We start from the raw sequence: 18,027 nt of genomic DNA on the forward strand, positions 1-18,027 counted from the left end.
CTTAATTGTTCCAACACCACTCCAAGACTTGAGCATGTAATCTAGGCTGACACTTCAGTGAATTATTAAGGGAGTGCTGCATTGCACTTTTTGGATGAGACACTAAGCCAAGGCCCTGCCTGACTGCTTTGGCAGACCTTAAAAAATCCCTTGGCACTACTCAGGAGAGCAAGGAGTTCTCCCAGTGTCCTGACCAACAATTCTGACTCGACCAACACCACCAAAAAGAGATTAGCCATTCTTTTCATTTGATATTCATGGGATCTTGCTGCCACATTTGCCTAATTTCGCTATTAAGTTCAAAAAGCAGTGAATTAAATTTGAAACACCCTGATGTCCTGAGGACTTTATATTAATACAAGTTTTTCATTTATTCAGGATTTGTCTGGAGGGAGTTTCTGAGCCTGGCTTTGGGAGTTCAGTTGAAATCTGAGAGACCATAGCTTTTAGGATGTTTAATGCTGTGTTTGTATTACAGAATTTCTTGGTGTAGTAATTGTTTTGTCACCAATTTAATTGTCTATTTCAATAGTCATCAATATTTGAAAGATTTCAGTAGCTTCTAGTCAGCAAAGATGGCACTTTGATCTCAGTTTCTTTCAATACTTGGTTTCGCTTGTAGATTCATTACACACGAACACAGCTGAAGAACTCATGAGACAGCATCCAAGAATTCACCAGTGGAATGAACATCAGGACTATGTCAATACAGGGAGTCCATCATATCCTCACCAACTACAGCAGCTCGCTCACCCATCCCAGCAACAAGTCAGGTATTCACAGCATGCTCTCAAAGGGCAATGGAAGCACGGCAATAATCCTGAAGAGGAAAATGGGCCGACATATCAAAGGTAATGTCTTAACTGCAATGCGTCAAAGCATTTAGAAGTTTGGTACTGTTGAACCATATAAGAAACTTCTACTTTAGTGTTAATGCTGAAGAAGCTTCCTGTCGACAGGATCTCCAGGGTGAATTTAAAAACAGATTGTAAGAGATTTTTTTTTGCAAGTATATAAAAAGGAGAGTGGCTAAAATAAATGTTGGTCCTTCAGAGGCAGAGACAGGAGAAATTATCGTGGGGAATGAGAAAATGGCAGAAACATTGAACAAATATTTTGTGTCTTAAATACCAGAAATAGAGAGTAACCAATAGCTAATTAGTGTGATGAACTTAAGGTAATTAATATCAATAGGGAAAAAGTATTGGAGAAACTTAAGGGACTAAAAGCCAACAAATCCCCAGGACCTGATGGCCTACATCCTGGGTTTCTAAAAGAAGTAGCTGCAGAGATAGTGGATGTGCTAGTTAGGATTTTCCAAAATTCCCTAGGTTCTAGAACGATCCCAGTGGATTGGAAGTTAGCAAATGTAACGCCACTATTCAAGAAAGGATAAAAATTTGTATCCAAGAATTGGATGCAAAATTGGCTTGGTGATAGGAGGCAGAGGATGGTAGTGGAGGGTTGTTTTTCAGATTGGACGCCGGTGACCAGTGGTGTGCCGCAGGGATCAGTGCTAAGCCCTCTGTTGTTTGTCATATATATTAATGACTTGGATGTGAATGTAAGGGGCATGATTAGTAAGTTTGCAGATGACACCAAAATTGGTGGTATAGTGGACAGTGAAGAAGATTGTCTAAGGTTACAACGGGATATAGATCAACTGGGAAAGTGGACAAGGGATTGGTAAATGGAATTTAATGCAGACAAGTGTGAAGTGATGCATTTTGGGAAGTTAAACCAGGGCAGGACATATACAGTGAATGGCAGGGCCCTGGGGAGTGTTCTTGAGCAGAGAGACCTTGGGGTGCAAGTACATAGTTCCCTGAAAGTGGCAACAAAGGTAGACAGGGTGGTGAAGAAGGCGTACGGCATGCTTGCCTTCATCGGCCGAGGCATTGAGTACAAGAGTTGGGACGTCATGTTACAGTTGTACATAACGTTGGTTACGCCGCATTTGGAGTACTGTGTGCAGTTCTGGTCGCCGCACTACAGGAAAGATGTGATTAAGCTAGAGAGGGTGCAGAAAAGATTCACAAGGATGTTGCCTGGTTTGGAGGGCTTGAGTTATAAAGAGAGATTGGTTAGGCTGGGTCTGTTTTCCCTGGGGCAAAGGAGGCTGAGAGGGGACATGATAGAGGTATATAAAATTATGAGAGGCATAGATAGGGTAGATAGCCAGAGTCTGTTTCCCACGGTAGGGGTGACTAAAACTAGAGGGCGTAGATTTAAGGTGAGAGGGAGGAGGTTTAAAGGGGATCAAAGGGGTAAATTTTTCACGCAAAGAATAGTGGATATCTGGAATGAGCTGCCTGAGGAGGTGGAGGAGGCAGGAACAGTAGTGACATTTAAGTGGCATCTGGACAGGTATTTGAATGAGCAAGGCATAGAGGGATATGGAATTAATGCAGGCAGGTGGGATTAGTATAGATAGGCATTATGGTCAGCATGGACGCGGTGGGCCGAAGGGCCTGTTTTTATGCTGTACGACTCTATGACTCTAAAGGAGGGAGCAAGAAAACAGGGAACTACAGGCCAGTTAGCCTGACATCAGTCGTTGGGAAAATGCTGGAATCTAGTATTGAGGAAGTCTCAACAATGCACTTCGAAAATCATAGTATGATCAGACAAAGTCAGTGTGGCTTTACGAAAGGGAAATAGTGTTTGATAAATTTATTAGAGCATGTAACTTGGAGGGTAGATAATGGGGAACCAGTAAATGTCGTATACTTGGATTTCCAAAAGGCATTAGAATAGGTGCCAAGCAAAAGGCCAATATGGAAGTTAAGGGCACATGGAGTTGTGGGTAATATATTAGCATGGATAAAGGATTGGTTAACAGACAGGAAGCCGAGAGTAGGAACAAGCGGGGCATTTTCAAGTTGGCAGGCTGTCACTAGTGGAGTGCTGCAAGCATCAGTGCTGGAGCCTCAGCTATTTACAATTTGTATTAATGACTTAGATGAAAAAAACGGAAGTAATGTATTTAAGTTTGCTGATGATACAAAGCTAGGTGGTAAGCTGTGAGAAGGACACAGAGACTGCAAAGAGATGTCGGCAAAAAGGTGGCAGATGGAGTATAATGTGAGCAACCTCACAGTTTCCCACTTTGGTAGTAAGAACAGAAAAGCAGAATATTTTTTAAAAGGCATGAAACTTGTAAATGTTGGTTTTCAGGGAGACTTGGTTGTGCTCGTACAAGGAACACAAAGTTAGCATGCAGGTGCAGCAAGCAGTTAGGAAGGCAAATGGCACGTTGGCCTTTATTGCAAGCGGATTGGAGTATAAGAATAAGGAAGTCTTTCTACAATTGAACAGGGCTTTGATGAGACCACACCTAGAATACTGTGTGCAGTTTTGGTCTCCATATCTAACGAAATATATACTTGCATTGGAGGCGATACAGCAAATGTTCACTAGATTGGTCCCTGAGATGCGAAGGTTGTCCTATGATGCTGAGTAAATTGCCCCTATACACTCTCGAGTTTAGAAGAATGAGTGGTGATCTTATTGAAACTTACAAGATTCTAAAGGGATTTGACAGAGCAGACCCTGAGAGGGTTGTTTCCCCTGGCTGGGGAATCCTAAAACATGGGGGAACAGCCTCAGGATAAGGGGATGATCATTTAGGACTGAGATGAGAGAAATGTCTTCCCTCAAAGGTTTGTGAATCTTTGGAATTCTCTACCTCAGAGGGTTCTGGTTGCTCCGTCATTGAGTATATTTAAGACTGAGAAAGACAGATTTTTGGTGTCTCAGGAAATCAAGGAATGTGGGGAGTGGGTGGGAAAGTGGATTTGAGGCAGAAGATTGTATATTAAAAAAAATTCTGTATTTAATTGTTTACTTTTTCAGTTGTTTACGCAACAAGACTGCTTTACTTTATCCTGGTTTCTCTTGAAAGTAGAAGTTAAGATAGAGTAGATTTATGTGATTGTCTTGCGTACTAAGTGTGGAACACGCCGAGAGAAATGTCTCATTGAAATGGATATCTTTGGTCTGCCTTTTCAATCATGGAATTGTTGTTCAAAGATTGGGTTTGGAGGAAGGGGCGGGAATGAGGGCTGACCACTCTGGATGTGCTAGGAGTTAGTCACAAAAGCATTGGCATAGTCCTTTACTTGGCTGAGGAAGGGAAGCCGAAAGTGAGAGAAAATAAAATTTTTGAATTGTGTGCAAGCTCTAAATCGAATGCAGATCAGGTTGCCAATTCCTCTTTTCTTTCTGGTTTCAGAATATTTAAATCATTGTCACCTCTCTTTCCCTTACATGCCCGCCTGGTCTTACTGTAACAGGATTTAATTTTAAACACACCGTGTTTTTAGCTCCCCCTTGGTGAATCCTTGTTCACCGCTTTCCAATTATAAGGCAAAGAAACCAGCACAAACAGGCTTTCTTGGGTTTAAAGAAGAAAAGTTGAATTTATTAAACTTAAACTCTAATTCGTTTAATGCCTACGGATACATGCCGCGCCCCACACTAGCATGCGTACGCAATACACATGCAAGAGACAGAAAAGAGCAGAAGAAAAATAAAGTGGAACCATTTGAGGCAATATCAGAAGAGTTGTTCTTGCGGTTCTTCGAGCTCACTGTAGAGACCTTGATTGTAGGTAGATCTTGCTTTTCGTTGGGGCCCAGTATTCTTCTTAAACTTTGTTCGCTGTAGGAAACTTTTCTATCTTGGGGTTCATGTGTCTTCAGTGGATTCAGAGGCTTGTGAGAAAGAGATGGGAGCAGACAGGAGAGAGATCTTCAGTCCAGGAGCAAACTGCTTTCTCCCCAAACTGTTTGTATAAATTCAAAACACTCAGGTTGCCCAGCCGGTTAGTCATGTGACTAGCTGGTGTGACCATGGCCATTTGTGTATTAGGCCATCATAGCAGTCAACCTGGATTGCGAGCTCCCCCACCTTCAATGCCTGGTGATCAAAAGTCCATTGGGGGTTGAATGTCAGGGAATGGCTGCTTTGTCCTTCCAAACACTGTCTGTTAATATGTCTTTTTTCCAGCCAAGGTCTGGCAGTCCTTGTAACAGGTCTTTCCTTCTTCCCCGCAACAATTTGGAATTTAATGTCCATGTGGTGAAATTAATATGCCTCATTCTTGGCAGGTGTGGGTCTGTATGACAAATCATTGTCACCCCTCTCTCCCTTTCACACCTCCCAGTGGTTCAGCAAGCTTATCTGGTGAGTAGCTGAATCAGACAGTTCAGAAAGGTCCCAGATTCAATCCCTGTTCTGTGCTGAGTTAGCTGATCTCAACCATGGTGGCAGTAGACATTACTGTTCTGCTCTGCACCCCCTTGGAAGGGAAATTCGACTGAGGTTCTCATTCCTGATTACTATGCAGTGATCCCTGCTGGAAGTGCTTGTGTGTGGATATCGGATGAAGATTGTAAGAAATTAAACTGATACTTGGCAATTAATGCTGTTGTATTTTACAACTAAAATCATTTAAAAACAAAGTTAACCAGCAGCAATTAAAGGTTAACGATAAAAGAGATAGTTATCGAGATGATAATTCGGATTCTTTCCCTTCAGATTTCCAGGTTTGTTGAGAGAAACACCACCTTCAGATCAGACGGAAAATAAAGAACTGAACGAGATGCCCCTGCAGTCCCGATTGTTACAATACAGACAGATTCAGACCAGAAATCCCCCTGTACATCTTCCCACAGCTAACGCAAATCACAACAGCCAGTATCCCAGTTTGAATGACAGTAATCCTTCCCTTGAACCCATCAACAACTCTGGCTTCCAGCAGCTGCCTCAGCAACCAATGTATAATCCTGCATACCCAATACCTTCAGGACACACGCCACCACCTTCTTCAAAGTACCTGCAGCCCGAGGGCTCATGGACGCTTCCTGGCATGCAACAGAACCACCTGCTGGGGCAAAGTATGCCGTATGGTGTTTCACAGTTGCCTCACAGAGCAGAACCACATCCCATAATGTCTCTACAGCACCAACATAACAGTAGAGAGGACTCATTTCACCCAATCTCTTCTCGAACAGTATCTGTTTCTTCGCTTCACAGCATAGAAAAGGTAAGGATCCTTTTGTAATAGCACATAATCCAATCTCCAGTGATACAAGCATTTGTCTTTCCCATCTCCAGTACCATTAGTAAGTCTGCATTCGAGCATCATTCATGTAATGTCCTCTTGACTGATCCTTCTCAAGTATTATAAATTTTCATTGTACTACCTCGGGATGGTTTTCACAAACCGGTTATAAAGTATTGCCTTTTTACAGAGTCTCACATTTGGGGCGATCAGGTATTTGAAAGTTGTGTATATTTTACATTCCTGTCATCTCTAGCTTATGCGCCTAGCACAAGGCACTTCGCTCTTAAATTCACAGCAGCTCAGCCTTCAGTGGTAATTGAGCCCTTCCAAGCATTTCATGTGCATTTCTAATCATGCCTGTGGATAATCAAGTATTCTAGTTATCTCATGCCTATCCTTTTAGACTCTTAGGAATACTGAGGTGTAATTAATGATACCCTCCCTGCACTGGTGGCAGCTGCGATTGATATTGATGCCATTTTCATACAACTGAGTATCAGCAGTTTTTCTATGTTCCACATCTTATCATTTTCTCTAAAATATAAACAAAAATGACAATAACTTGCTTGCCTGTGTATCCAACTGAAATTGTGTCAAAGTAATTGAAAACGGGATTGCCTGTACATGTAGATCATTGTTGAAAGAAAGGGGAAAAGCTGAGAGGGTGCCTCCTATACAAAGTATCTTCCATCTTTCTCTCATGCGAAGAAAATAATGCAGAAACCCAAAGCAGTGGTGGTGATTTTCCTATCTTGGCCAGCTTCAGCCTGAAGCACTAGTTCCCTTTGAAATCACTGGAGTTAGTCCAGGATACACACAGGCTGCCTTCATCGCCAGAGTGGGACGTGAACAGGTGGTTCTCCATTAAAAGTGCTGTCTTCTAATAGATGAAGCATTGTGGTATTTTACTTTCCTGAAAGCAGTGTTGTACAATGGAAATTGCTGATTAGCCAGAGGTGTTCGTACATCAGCAGTGTTTGAGTCTCGTGTGGTAATTTTAGTAGAAAACACCTTACACCTAACACAGGTAAATGTACCTCGTGCATATTTACTACCACCATGCAGTACCCAAGGTAGTAAAGCACTTTGAATTATTAAAAAACACTTACACACTTAACATTTTACCAACAAACGTATGCTACAAGTATTGAGATCAAATGCCCAGTGATGGTGTCTGTGATTCATCCATTTTATTTACTAATCAGAAATGCAATTATTTACTTTTGGGTTCTCAATTAACCATATATGACTAATGGGTAAAGTGAGATGATGGAGTACTTTGTACAGAATTTAGTGTTTCTTCTCACCCCTGCTCCCATCCCTTTTCCTTCTCCTTGTAATAAATATTTGGTACTTGTAAGCTAGGATCAGAGAGTCATTACGGCACAGAAGGAGGCCATTCGTTCCACCAGATTTAAATATCTTTAACTGGGAGATAAGTATTTCACCCATTGGAGCTAATATTGTTCAGATTAGCTAAATGTGAAGTAATGATTTATAATAATAGGGCTCTTTTGATCCTTTTACATATGAAAGCTCCCTTTTGCAAAACCTGGTGAGTGTACCAGAGTTGTCCATTTCTTCAGGCATTGCAAGTTGGACAAAGTCCTGAGGGGGTGGGGAGTTGCGCAGTGCCACATCCAGTGTGATGTCTGTTATCCCACTTTGGCTGTCGTGATTTACCAAAGCAGTTTGAGCAAACAGTTTAAAGAAATGCCGATAGCAGTATTTGGGGACTAGAGAACATGCAAGATTGTTGTGGTATGATCCATCATCACTTCATTTAACCTGTAGAAAAGAATCATAGAAATTTACAGCACAAAAGGTCATTCATCCTTTCGGCTGACAAGTAGCCATCCGACCTAATCTCTCTTCCAGGTCTTGGTCCATAGCTTTGTAGGTTACAGCACTTCATGTGCATATCCAAGTACTTTTTAAATGTTATGAGGGTTTCTGCCTCTACCACTCTTTCAGGCAGTGAATTCCAGATTCCCACCACCCTCTGGATGAAAGAATTTCCCCTCTAATCCCCTCGAAACCTTCTACCTCTAATCCTAATTCTATGCCCCCTGGTTATGGACCCCTGAATGAAGGGGGATAGGGCCTTCCTAGCCACTCTATCTACACCCCTCAACATTTTATACACTTCAATTAGGTCTCCCCTCAGCCTCCTCTAATCCAAAGGAAAAAACCCTAGCCTATCCGATCTTTCCTCATACCTAAAATTCTCCACTCCAGGCAACCTCCTCGTTATCCTCCTCGTTACCCTCTCTGGTGCAAGTCACATCTTTCCTATAGTGCCGTGACCAGAACTGCATGCCGTACTCCAGCTGTGGCCTATACAGTTTCAGTATGTATATTCTGTGCCTCAGCTAATAAAGGCATGTATGCCTTTTTGACCATCTTATCTACCTGGCCAGCCACCTTCAGGGATCTGTGGATATGCACTCCAAGATCCCTCTGTTCCTCTGCATTTCTCAGTCACCTTGCAGTTTTTGTGTATTCCCTTGCCTTGTTAACCGTCCCCAAGTGCATTACCTCACACTTCTCTGCATTGAACTCCATTTGCCACTGTTCTGCCCACCTGACTAGTCCATTGATATCTTCCTGCAGTCTACAGCTTTCTTCTTCATTATCAGCCACACAACCAATTTTTGTATCATCTGAAAACTTTTTAATCATAGCCCCTGCATTCAAGTCCAAATCATTGCTAAATATCACAAAAACAAGGGACCTAGTACTGAGCCCTACAGAATGGCACTGGAAACATCCTTCTAGTCACAAAAACTCTCATCAACCATTACCCTTTGCTTCCAGAGACAATTTTGGATCCAACTTGCCACTTTGCCTTGGATCCCATGGGCTTTTACTTGCATGACTATGTGGTACCTTAACAAAAGCCTTGCTAAAATCCATACAGACTACATCAAATGCACTACCCTCATTGACCTTCCTCCTTATCTCCTTATAAAATTCAATCATGTTAGTTAGACTCGACCTTCCCTGAATAAATCCATGCTGACTGTCGTTCATTAATCCAGGTCATTCTAAATGAAGATTTATCCTGCCCCTCAGGACTTTTTTCCCAATAATTTCCCACCACTGAGGTTAGGCTGACTGGCCTGTAATTACTCAGTTTGTCCCTTTCTAAACAATGGTGCAACATTAGCTCTCCTCCAGTCCTCTGGCACCACGCCTGTAGCCAGAGAGGATTGGAAAATGATGGTCAGAGGCTCTGCTATTTATTCTGTTGCTTCTCTTAACAGCCTAGGATACATTTCATCCTAGTCTGAGGATTTATCCACTTTCAAAGATGTTAAACTCCTTAATACTTCCTCTCTCACTATGTTAATTTCATCTAAGATTTCACAGTCATCCTCCCTGATTGCAATGTCTGTATCATCCCTCTCTTTTGTGGAAGCAGATGCAAAGTATTCATTAAGTACCATGCCCACATCCTCCGTCTCCACTTACAGGTTACCCTAATGGTCCTTAATATGCAGTGCTCTTTATGTATTTATTCAAAATCTTTGGGTTTTCCTTGATTTTACTTGCCAATATTTTTATGCCCTCTCTTTGCTCTCCTAATTTCCTTTTTAATTTCGCCCGTGCACTTTTTGTACTCCTCTAGGTTTTCAGTTCTCGGTATCTGTCGTAAGTTTCCCTTTTTTTCTTGATTCTCTCCTTTAAGCTCCTTGACATCCAGGGGGCTTTGGGTTTGTTCGTCCCACCTTTTTTCTTTTAAAGGAACATACTTCCTCTAAACCCTCACTATTGCTTCCTTGAACCCCTCCCACTGATCTGGCTGTTTTCAGTCCACTTTAGCCAAATCACATTTCAACATAGCAAAATTAGCTTTTCCTCAATTGAGAACTTTTATTCCTGGTCTATCTTTTTCCTTCTCCATATGTACCCTAAATCTAACTGAATTATGATCACTTCCACCAAAGTGCACCCCAGCTGATACCACTTCCACCTGCCCAGCTTCATTCCCTAACACTAAGTCCAGAACTGCTCCCTCTCTTGTTACATGCTGGTTAAACAAGTTCTCTTGAATGCACTTGAAGAATTCTGCTCCCTCTGTGCCTTTCACACTAATTCTACCCCTGTTAATATTTGGATAGTTGAAATTCCCCACTATTATTACTGCCCTATTGAGTTTACACTTCTCCGAGATTTGCCTAAATATCTGGTCTATCTCCCTCTGACTGTCTGGGATGATTGTTCCTTTTTGTTCTTCAGTTCAACCCATATGGCCTCCTCACAGCTATAATTGTTTCTTTAATCAATATTGCAACCCCATCCCCTCCTCTTTTTTATCCCCCTCTCTGTCTTGTCTGAAAACCCTGTAACCAGGAATGTTGAGCTGCCATTCCTGTCCTCCTTTCAATCATGTCTCAGTCATAGCTATGATATCATACTCCCACATGTCAATCTGTGCTCTCAGCTCATCTGCATACCTGCATTGAAATATATATTATTTAGCACTACCCAAACTCCCTTGTTGTCTATTTTCTAGCCTTTGTTTCTTCTGTCTTCCAAACACACCTACTAATTTTCTGCCTTCCATTTCCAACTTTTCTCCTCTCCTTTCTGAATCTACTCTCAGGTTCTCATTCCCCTGCCAAGCTAGTTTAAACCCTCCCCACCAGCAAAACCCTGGCAAAGATAGTGGTCCTGAGCCTGTTGAGATGTAACCCGTTTGGCTTATACAGGTCCCATCTCCCCAGAAGTGGTCCCAATGCCTCAGGAATCTAAAGCCCTTTCTCCTGCACCATCTCTCCAGCCATATATTCATCAGCTGTATCTTCCTGTTGCTGTCCTCACTTGCACGTGGCACTGGGAGTAATCTGGAGATGACTACCTTTGAGTTCCTGCTTTTCAATCTCTCTCCTAGCTCCCTAAACTCTGCCGGCAGCACCTTATTCCTCTTTCTACCTAAGTCATTGGTGCCAATAGGGACCACAACCTCTGGCCGTTTCCCTCTCCCCCACAACACCCCCAGAATGTCCTGCAGCTGCTAGGTGACATCCTTGACCCTGGCACCAGGCAGGCAATCTACCATCCTGTAGTTACATCTGTTCCCCTCAGTATAGAATCCCTGATCACTATTGATCTTCTGCTGTTCTTCCTCTCCCTTCTCCCCACCCTGTGCAGCTGAAGCACCCATGGCGCTGTGGACTTGGCTCTGTCTGCAGTACCCAGAGAAACCATCACTCTCGCCCATATTCAGAACTGAATACTGGTTAGAGATTGAGATGCACTCGGGGGATCCCTGCCCTGCCTGCCTGGTCCTCCTTGTCCTTCTGGCGATCACCCATTCCATCTGTGTTTGCACATTTTTAAGCTGCGGGGTGACCATCTCCAGAAACGTGCTATCCACAAAACTCTCACCCTCACAGATGCATCGTAGTGACTCCAGCCACTGCTCAAGCTCCAAAATCCAGAGTTTGAGCTGCTCTAGCTGGTGACACTTGCTGAAAATGTGGTCATCCAGGCCAGGAGAAGCGTCCAGGATTTCCCACATGGCACACAAGATATGCATTCCATAGGGTTGAGGTGCTCTGCCATGCCTTTACTTTCTAGTCTATTAACTAGAAACACTTAGCAGCTGCTCACCAATAGGCTGCTTCCTGCTTGTGTTGTCACTGTAGCTGCTTTGCAGATGTTTCTTTTGTTGGTGGTGATTTCGCTGGATTTCTCACGCCCCGCTTTAACTCCTCAGTCACTGCGTTCTGTCTCTACCCAGGTCCACCGCCACCACCGCTGCTAACAGTGACATTGCAATATTGACATTACACAGCAGAGTAAAGTGTTAGATGCAGATGTTGAAATCTGAAACCTAAACAAAGTCCTGGAAACACTCAGATGCAAAATCATTGACCTGAAAGGGTAACTCTCCACAGATGCTGCCTGACCTGAGGGTTTCCAGTCTTTCTGTTTTTCCCCAGTCATTTGTTAGGCTGATAATCATCTGATGTAGATGATGCAAAGTTACGGTTTATTCTTCAAATAGTTGTCAGTAGTATTTAGTTGAGTTGGAGGAAAAAGTGAATTTCTATCAGTGATGTTTTACTGCAGTCTTCTTGGGATTAACAATTGCTTCTCTGTCACAGTGGAACTTCTGTGGAGCTAATGAAGAAGCCTCAGAAGGTTGTGGGTTCGAGTCACACCTCAGACACCTGAGTACAAAATCTAAGAACATAAGAAATAGGAGCAGGAGTGGACCAGACGACCCGTCAAGCCCGCTCCACCATTCAGTACGATCATGGTTGATTATCTGCTTCAACTCCACTTTCCCGCCAACTCCCCATATCCCTTAATTCCCTGAGAGACCAAAAATATGTCTATCTCTGGCTTAAATTTCTTCAACGATGGAGCATCCACAACCCTGTGGGGTGGAGAATTCCAAAGATTCACAACCCTTAGTGTGAAGAAATTTCTCCTCATCTCAGTCCTAAATGATCTGCTGCTTATCCTGAGATTGTGCACCCCCCCCCCCCTTCCCCCATCGTGTTCTAGATTCCCCAGTCAAGCCCCTTCAGAATCTTGTATGTTTCAATGAGATCATCTCTCATTCTTCTAAACGTCAAGGAATATAGAACCAGTTTACTCAGCCTCTCATTACAGAACCACCCTCTCATCTCAGGGACCAATCTAGTGAACCTTCGCTGTACCATCTCCAATACACGTATATCTTTCCTTAAATATGGACACAGTATTCCAGGTGTGGTCTCACCAAAGCCCTGTACAATTGTAGCAAGACTTCCTTATTCTTCTACTCCAGTCCCCTTGCAATAAAGGCCAACATGCCATTTGCCTTCCTAATTGCTTGCTGTATCTGCATGCTAACTTCCTGTGTTCCTTGTACAAGTACACCCAAGTCCCTCTTGACATGAACATTTACAAGTTTCACGCCTTTTATAAAATATTCTGCTTTTCTATTCTTGCTACAAAGTAAATAACCTCACACTTCCCCACGTTATACTCCATCCGCTACCTTTTTGTCCACTCACTTAAGCTGTCTATATCTCTTTGCAGTCTCTTTGTGTCCTACTCACAGCTTGATTTCTCACCTAGCTTTGTATCATCAGCAAACTTACATACATTACTCTCAGTCTTCCGTTTAAATCATTAACATAAATTGTAAATAGCTGAGGCTCCAGCACTGATCATTGCAGCACTCCACTAGTTACAACCTGCCAACTTGAAAATGCACTGTTTATTTCTACTCTTTGATACCTGTCTGTTAACCAATCCTCTATCCATGCTAATACGTTACCCCCAACTCCATGAGCCCTTATCTTGTGTATTAGCCTTTTTTGTGGCGCCTTTATCGAATGGCTTTTTGAAATCCCAAGTGAAAGACATCTACCGGTTCCCTTTTATTTACCCTACTAATTACATCCTCAAAAAACTCTAATAAATATGTCAAGCACTATCTCTTATTCATAAAACCATGTTGACTTTGTCTGATCATACTATGATTTTCTAAGTGCATTGTTAAGACTTCCTTAAGAATAGATTCCAGCACTTTCCCAATGACTGATGTCAGGCTAATTAGCCTGTAGGTGCCTGTTTCCTCCCTCCCTGCTTAAACAGCAGGGTTACATTTGCTAACTTCCAATCTGCTGGGACCGTTCTAGAATCTAGGGATTTTTGGAAATTCATAACCAGTGCATCCACTATCTCTGCAGCTACCTCTTTTAGAAAACTATGATGTTGGCTATCAGCTCCTGGGGATTTGTCGGATTATAGCCCCTTAAGTCTCTCCAGTACTTTTCTCTGCTGATGTCAATTACCTTAATTTTCTCACTTTTATTAGCCCTTGGTTACCCTCTATTTCTGGTATGTAACTTGTGTCTTCTCCTGTGAAGACAAACGCAAAATATTTGTTCAATGTCTCTGCCATTTCCTCATTTCCCGTGATAATTTCTCCTGTCTCTGCCTCTAAGGGACCAATGCTTACTTTGGCTACTCTCTATATACTTGTAAAGCGCTTACAATCTGTTTTTATATTGCTGGCTAGTTTACTCTCATTCTGTTTTTTCTCTTTTTATCAACATTTTGGTGGCCCTTTGCTGGTTTCTGAAACACTCCCAGTCCTTAGGCTTACTACTACTCTTTGCAACTTTAAAAGCCTCTTCTTTTAATCTATCTGGACGGACACTACTGAGGGAGTGCTGCACTACCTTTTGGATGAAATATTAAACAAAGGCCCTGTTGGGTCAACGGAAAAGATCCCAAGGCACTATTTTGAAGAAGAGCGGGGAAGTTATTCCCAGTGTCCTGATCAATATTTATCCCTGCGTCAACATCATTTAAAAAAAAATCGGATTATCTGCTCATAATCACATCGCCGTTTGTGGGAGTTTGTTGTGCACAAATTGGCGGTCGGGTTTCCTACATTTCAACAGTGACTACACTTTGAAAAGTACTTTATTGACTAAAGACCTGAGGTTATGAAAGGCGCTATATAAATGCAAGTTTTTTTCTAGTTTTTAAATAATATTCCCAGGAACTTGTGATTGTTAACCAGGAAGACGCAGAATTTATTTTTTTACCATGCTTCACTACTAGTCTAATTTGAACTTTTTAAACATTTTTTTCACCCTCTTAGCTCAAGGGTGCTGAGACCATTGACTGTATAACTCAGTTCCACACTGCCAGAGCTTTTATCAATAATTGGGGCACTCTTCACTTCACCCCAATAATGAAGCAGAGATGCATATGTTTTAATCACTAACCCCTGTCAGGTTTAGAATTGGCCACTTGTGTGAAGCCCACAGGTTGTGCCACCCTACAAATCTTACTTTTCTATGTGGGTAAGAGCCTCTGCTCTGCACTCTATCCTTGTTTTTCCTCCCTTCCCCAAGTAGTCTGGCTGACTGGGAATTCCCCACAGAAAACAGGGCTCTCCCCACTAGAATATTCTTGTTTCTTTTTGATTGTGGGAGTCACATAAACTGTGTCTAAGAAAGGCACAATAAAATGTAATTCCAAATAGCCTCTGCTTACCTCACAATTCTTCACAAGTAAAAAAGCTTAGTATTACCCTTACTTGGTTGGCAAATTCCATGCGATTTGCAGGTGGATTGTTCTAATCCCATCACTTTTTAATCTGAATCGGCTCATTGCAGTGCTAACTGTGCATGGTCAATACTGCCAAAAATACCTTGCGTGATTAACACACTTTCATTTCTGTGTACGCTCTGGCAGAAACCCAGTAAGCAGGTGGCTGGCATGTTGAGTGATCCGGCAGCATTGAGAGCTGTAATACAATGAGCCAACACTTGTGCTTTGTCTTTAATTTTTAGATGAGTTGTGTCGGCACTGATGTTTTATTGTGGAGCTCAGTGATTGCCGATAATTATTCAAGAATGGTGCACTAATTTCAACATTGAATTGAAAGCTAAGAACTTATAATATGACTGCTAAGGTAACAGTTGGACATGCTATATATCTGTCTTGGAGTGCTCATTGATTTTGGTGTGCTTCAACTTCATTGCAAATGCTGGTTCTGCAGGAAAAAAAATTCAGAGAATTGCACTGCAAGAATCCATATTTTTCTTATTCATTGTTTAACATCGATGAGATTGCTTTTTAATCCTTATTCTGTAAAGAGTATAGTGTTAAATTCTGAATATTCTTTCATGTACTGTTTAAACTTGATGAAACTAGTCTACAATAAGAGAAAAAAAGCATTTGTTGTTAAAAGAGCAAGAGATTATTTTGATGGCCATGAACAAAGAGCTTCCAGGGTGACGAAATAGACTTCGGCAGCAGTAGATCCATGGGTCTTGCTGCCATTCTGAATCAAGTCACTGAATAGTTATCAGGAGTAAACTTGAGGATTATCTGTACAATGATGTTGTAGTAAACTGGAGTCAGCATGAATTCAGAAGCCTGAGCAACCTTCTCACTTTTGAGTAAGTGCCAATCAATATGGATTGCGGCAACCCCGATGACATAGTGTAACTGTACTTCAAAAAGGCTTTTGTTAAAGCTCCATGCAAAACTCAAACCCGTGGGATTCCAGTGTAAACAGTGGGAATGGATAAGAAATAGACTGAAGGGTAGAGAACGTGTACTCGTTAGAGGAGTTATATCAGGTGGGAAGGAGGTACTGAGTGGGGTACCTGAGGGCTCGAGGGGTTGGATGCGGTGACAATCATGTGGGCTGCTTTGTCCTGAATGATGTCGAGCTTCTTGAGCATTGTTGGAGCTGCACTCCTGACTTGTGCCTTGTAGATGGTGGAAAGGCTTTGGCTAGTCAAGAGGCGAGTTGCTCGCTGCAGAATACCCAGCCTCTGACCTGCTCTTGAACTGTCAGTATTTATGTGGCTGGTCCAATTAATTTTTTGCTAAGTGGTAACCCCCAGGATGTTGATGGGGGACTCAGCAATGGTAATGCTGTTGAATGTCAAAGGGCGATGGTTAGACTGTCTCATTGGAGATGGTCATTGCCTGGCACTTGTGTGGCATGAATGCCACTTGCCACTTATCAGCCCAAACTGTTCTCCAGGTCTTGCTGCATATGGGCGTGCACTGCTTCATTATTGGAAGAGTTGCGAGTGGAACTGAATGCTATGCAATCATCAGCAAACATCCTCACTTTTGACCTTCTGATGGAGGGAAGGTCATTGATGAAGCAGCTGAAGATGGTTGGGCCTAGGACACTGCCCTGAGGTGCTCCTGCAGTGATGTCCTGGGGCTGAAATAATTGGCCTCCAACAACCACAATCTTTGTGCTAGGTATGACTGCAGCCATTGAAATATTTTCCCCCTGATTCCTATTGATTTCAATTTGCTGCACTCCTTGGCACCATACCATACTTGGTCAAATTAATGGACATTGAAGTTCCCCACCAGGATACATACTGTGTCATTGCTACCCTCCCTGCTTCTTGCAAGTGGCATTCAACAGTCAGGTGTACTGACTCATCAGCTGTGGGGGGACAGTTGATGATAATTAGCATGATTTTTCCTTTCCCATGTTTGACTTCATGCCATGAGACTTCGTGGGACTTGAAGTCAATGTTAAGGACTCCCAGGGCAGCTCCCTACTGACAGTATACCACTATGTCGCCACCTCTGGTGGGTCTGCCTTGTTGATGGGTCAGGACATACGCAGGGACGACGATGGAGGAGTCTGCGACGTTGGCTGAAAGGTTTGATTCTGTGAGTATGACTGTCAGGCTATTGCTTGACTAGCTGTGGGAAGCTCTCCCAACTTTGCCACAAGTCCTTAGATGTTAGTGAAGAAATCTTTGCAGAGTCACTGGACAGGTTTGGCATTTGTCATGTTGGTGCCTTAATTGATGTTTTGGATCACCGCATCCAACCCCTCGAGCCCTCAGGTACCCCACTCAGTACCTCCTTCCCACCTGATATAACTCCTCTAACGAGTACACGTTCTCTACCCTTCAGTCTATTTCTTATCCATTCCCACTGTTTACACTGGAATCCCACGGGTTTGAGTTTTGCATGGAGCTTTAACAAAAGCCTTTTTGAAGTACAGTTACACTATGTCATCGGGGTTGCCGCAATCCATATTGATTGGCACTTACTCAAAAGTGAGAAGGTTGCTCAGGCTTCTGAATTCATGCTGACTCCAGTTTACTACAACATCATTGTACAGATAATCCTCAAGTTTACTCCTGATAACTATTCAGTTTTATTCTTCTTAGGTAGAACTGAGTGGCTTGCTCAACCATTTCTGAGGGCATTTAAGAGACAATCACGTTGCTGTGGGTCACATGTAGGCCAGACTGGGTAAGGACAGCAGAACTCCTTCCCTAAAGGACATTAAAGAACCAGATGGGTTTTTATAACAATCAGGTGGTTTCATGGTCACCATTACTGGTCCTAGCTTTTTATTCCAGTTTTATTTAATTAACTGAATTTAAATTCCCCAGCTGCCATGATTTAAACTCATTTCTCCAGATCAGTCACAA

General features: G+C 42.5%; 1 protein-coding gene across 2 annotated transcripts in view; it reads left to right on the forward strand.

Annotated features, from left to right (window-relative positions):
* The window catches only part of helz (helicase with zinc finger), a 308,260-nt gene that overhangs the window by 260,195 nt on the left and 30,038 nt on the right, over positions 1-18,027 (forward strand). For both annotated transcript variants that reach the window (XM_068058498.1, XM_068058499.1), the window contains exons 28-29: positions 623-851; positions 5,542-6,049. In XM_068058498.1, coding sequence (XP_067914599.1) covers positions 623-851; positions 5,542-6,049 — 737 coding nt within the window. The remainder of the gene's footprint in view (positions 1-622; positions 852-5,541; positions 6,050-18,027) is intronic.

This window comes from Heterodontus francisci, chromosome 26 (assembly GCF_036365525.1).
Source record: "Heterodontus francisci isolate sHetFra1 chromosome 26, sHetFra1.hap1, whole genome shotgun sequence".
Lineage (NCBI taxonomy): Eukaryota > Metazoa > Chordata > Chondrichthyes > Heterodontiformes > Heterodontidae > Heterodontus > Heterodontus francisci.